The following is a 1,871-nucleotide window of genomic DNA, read 5'->3' as shown; positions in this document are numbered from 1 at the left end:
GTTATACGTCTAGGTCCAATTATACAACACATGAGTACAACTCGTATATATGCTTGATGTTTATCACGCAAGATGAATCGAAGCGGACTCGATGCTGATGGTTGTACTCGCGCGGCCGTGCACGGACGTACTCGTGAGGAGCCATGTGCGTACCGGACAGCCAACGTACTCGTGCATAGCCATATACATACGCAGAGCGGCGGACGTACTCGTGCCGAGACGGGACGGACGTGCTGCGCTAGCCTGCCACGCGTCAAGACTGGAGCGATCCGCGCGCTGATCGGTGGAGCGTTTTTCGCGACGATTAGACCTCCGTAGAGGTCGGTCTTTAGGGCATCTCCAACTGGCCGACCCAAACGGACGCGCTGGGCCGTCCGTTTTAAGCCGTTTGCGTACCCGAGCGGACGCGCGGACGGAGCCCCGCGTCCGCGCGTCCGTTTGGGTCGCAGGCTGCGCCCAACGCAGCGGCCACCCATTTGGCCATTTGGCCAATTTCTTTGGAAAATATGTCCTCTGGCCACAGATCCTTATAAACAATGTCTAACAAATACAGAATAATATCTCGTAAACATAGAAGAATATATAATAAACATAAAATATTATCAAATAGCATAAAATATTATCAAATGTACCATGATAAATCAAATAAAATGTGCCATAGTTTGAGAAAAATATAAAAATTACAATTGAGATTGTCTAACTCAATTTGGGCGCTCGAGGATCTCCTTCTGTCTCTTCTCGAACCAAGCTCTCTTTGCCTCGCTCATGTTGGTCAAGTCGGCGTTCATGATGAGGTTGTCCTCGGCTTGGCGTTTGAGCTCAACTTCCTTCGCCTTCAGCTCCACCTCTTTGGCCCTTGCCATTGCTATGAGCTCAAGTTCTCTCTCTTTGAGCTCAAGTTCTTTAGCTTTGGTCTTGGCCTTGACCTCTTCAATCTCAAGCTTCTTCTGCTGGACATCAAAGAATTTCTTCCTGTCCTCTTCTTTCTCCCGGCGCCTCCTCTCATCCCTCTTGTCCGTGGACACCTCTCTGTCCGCATGCATCTCCTTCAAAGTGCCGTACAATAGCATGGACGAAGCATCACGCTTCATGTCGGCTTTGGTTGACTTGTGGCCGCGTGGACGACTTGCACGAGAAGCGGAGCTACCGCAAGGCTGCCCACCATCAAGGTCAATGACAGTGGCATCTTTGGCGGGATTGTTGCCAGTCAAGGTCGCCATGTACCCCTCGTACCCCTCCTGGAACTTGGGGGTGCCGTGGAGTTCCTTCCAACAATGAGGGAAGGCAAAGGTCTTCTCTCCATTGTTGACTTTGTAGAATTCCAAAGCTCGCCACACCTAGAGCAAAGTGAGACAACAACGATAAACAGATGTGCAAACATCGGATGAATAAGTTGAGGTTAAGAATCATACCAAGTCCTTCACACCCATGCCACTAACGGGGAGCCGCTTCGCGTGATCATACGCCGCCTGGAACTTGTTGCATTCCGTTTGAATTGCTCCCCACCTCTTTTGGAGCGATATTTCGCTGCGGTCGCTCTCAAATGGCTCATGTCCATATTTGCGATGTTCATGGAAGTATTCATAGATCCGGCGCCAGAATGCGGTCCCCTTCTGCTCGGCACCCGTCAACACATCTTGCCCGATGGTCAACCATCCATCGACGAGCACCTTGTCCTCCTTCTCCGTGTAGTTGCCGGTTCATTTGCTTACCCGGCGGGCTCGAGCTTGTGCAGCTGCGGCTTGTGTGAGGGCCTCACCGAACAACGGCTCCTCCGCGATGTTTATGCTGCCGGGACCGGCAGTTGTGCCCTCCTGTGTGTCAATGGGAGGTGGCTGGGGAGCCTGCTGTGTCGAAGGATATGGCAGGGT

The 1,871-nt window shown here is 51.8% G+C and overlaps 1 protein-coding gene across 1 annotated transcript; it reads right to left on the bottom strand.

The window, feature by feature from the left end:
• Positions 1-640: 640 nt before the first annotated feature.
• Positions 641-1,543, bottom strand: LOC139835287 (uncharacterized). The gene is made up of 2 exons (XM_071825174.1): positions 1,413-1,543; positions 641-1,337 (listed from the first exon to the last, which is right to left on the bottom strand). The coding sequence occupies exons 1-2, from the start codon at positions 1,428-1,430 to the stop codon at positions 702-704; spliced, it is 654 nt and encodes a 217-aa protein (XP_071681275.1). The 5' UTR covers positions 1,431-1,543; the 3' UTR covers positions 641-701.
• Between the last annotated feature and the right edge of the window lie 328 nt (positions 1,544-1,871).

The sequence above is a fragment of the Lolium perenne genome, chromosome 2 (genome assembly GCF_019359855.2).
Source record: "Lolium perenne isolate Kyuss_39 chromosome 2, Kyuss_2.0, whole genome shotgun sequence".
Classification (NCBI taxonomy): Eukaryota; Viridiplantae; Streptophyta; class Magnoliopsida; order Poales; family Poaceae; genus Lolium; species Lolium perenne.
Note: the sequence above shows the minus strand (reverse complement) of the source record. Positions and strands in the feature narration are given on the sequence as shown.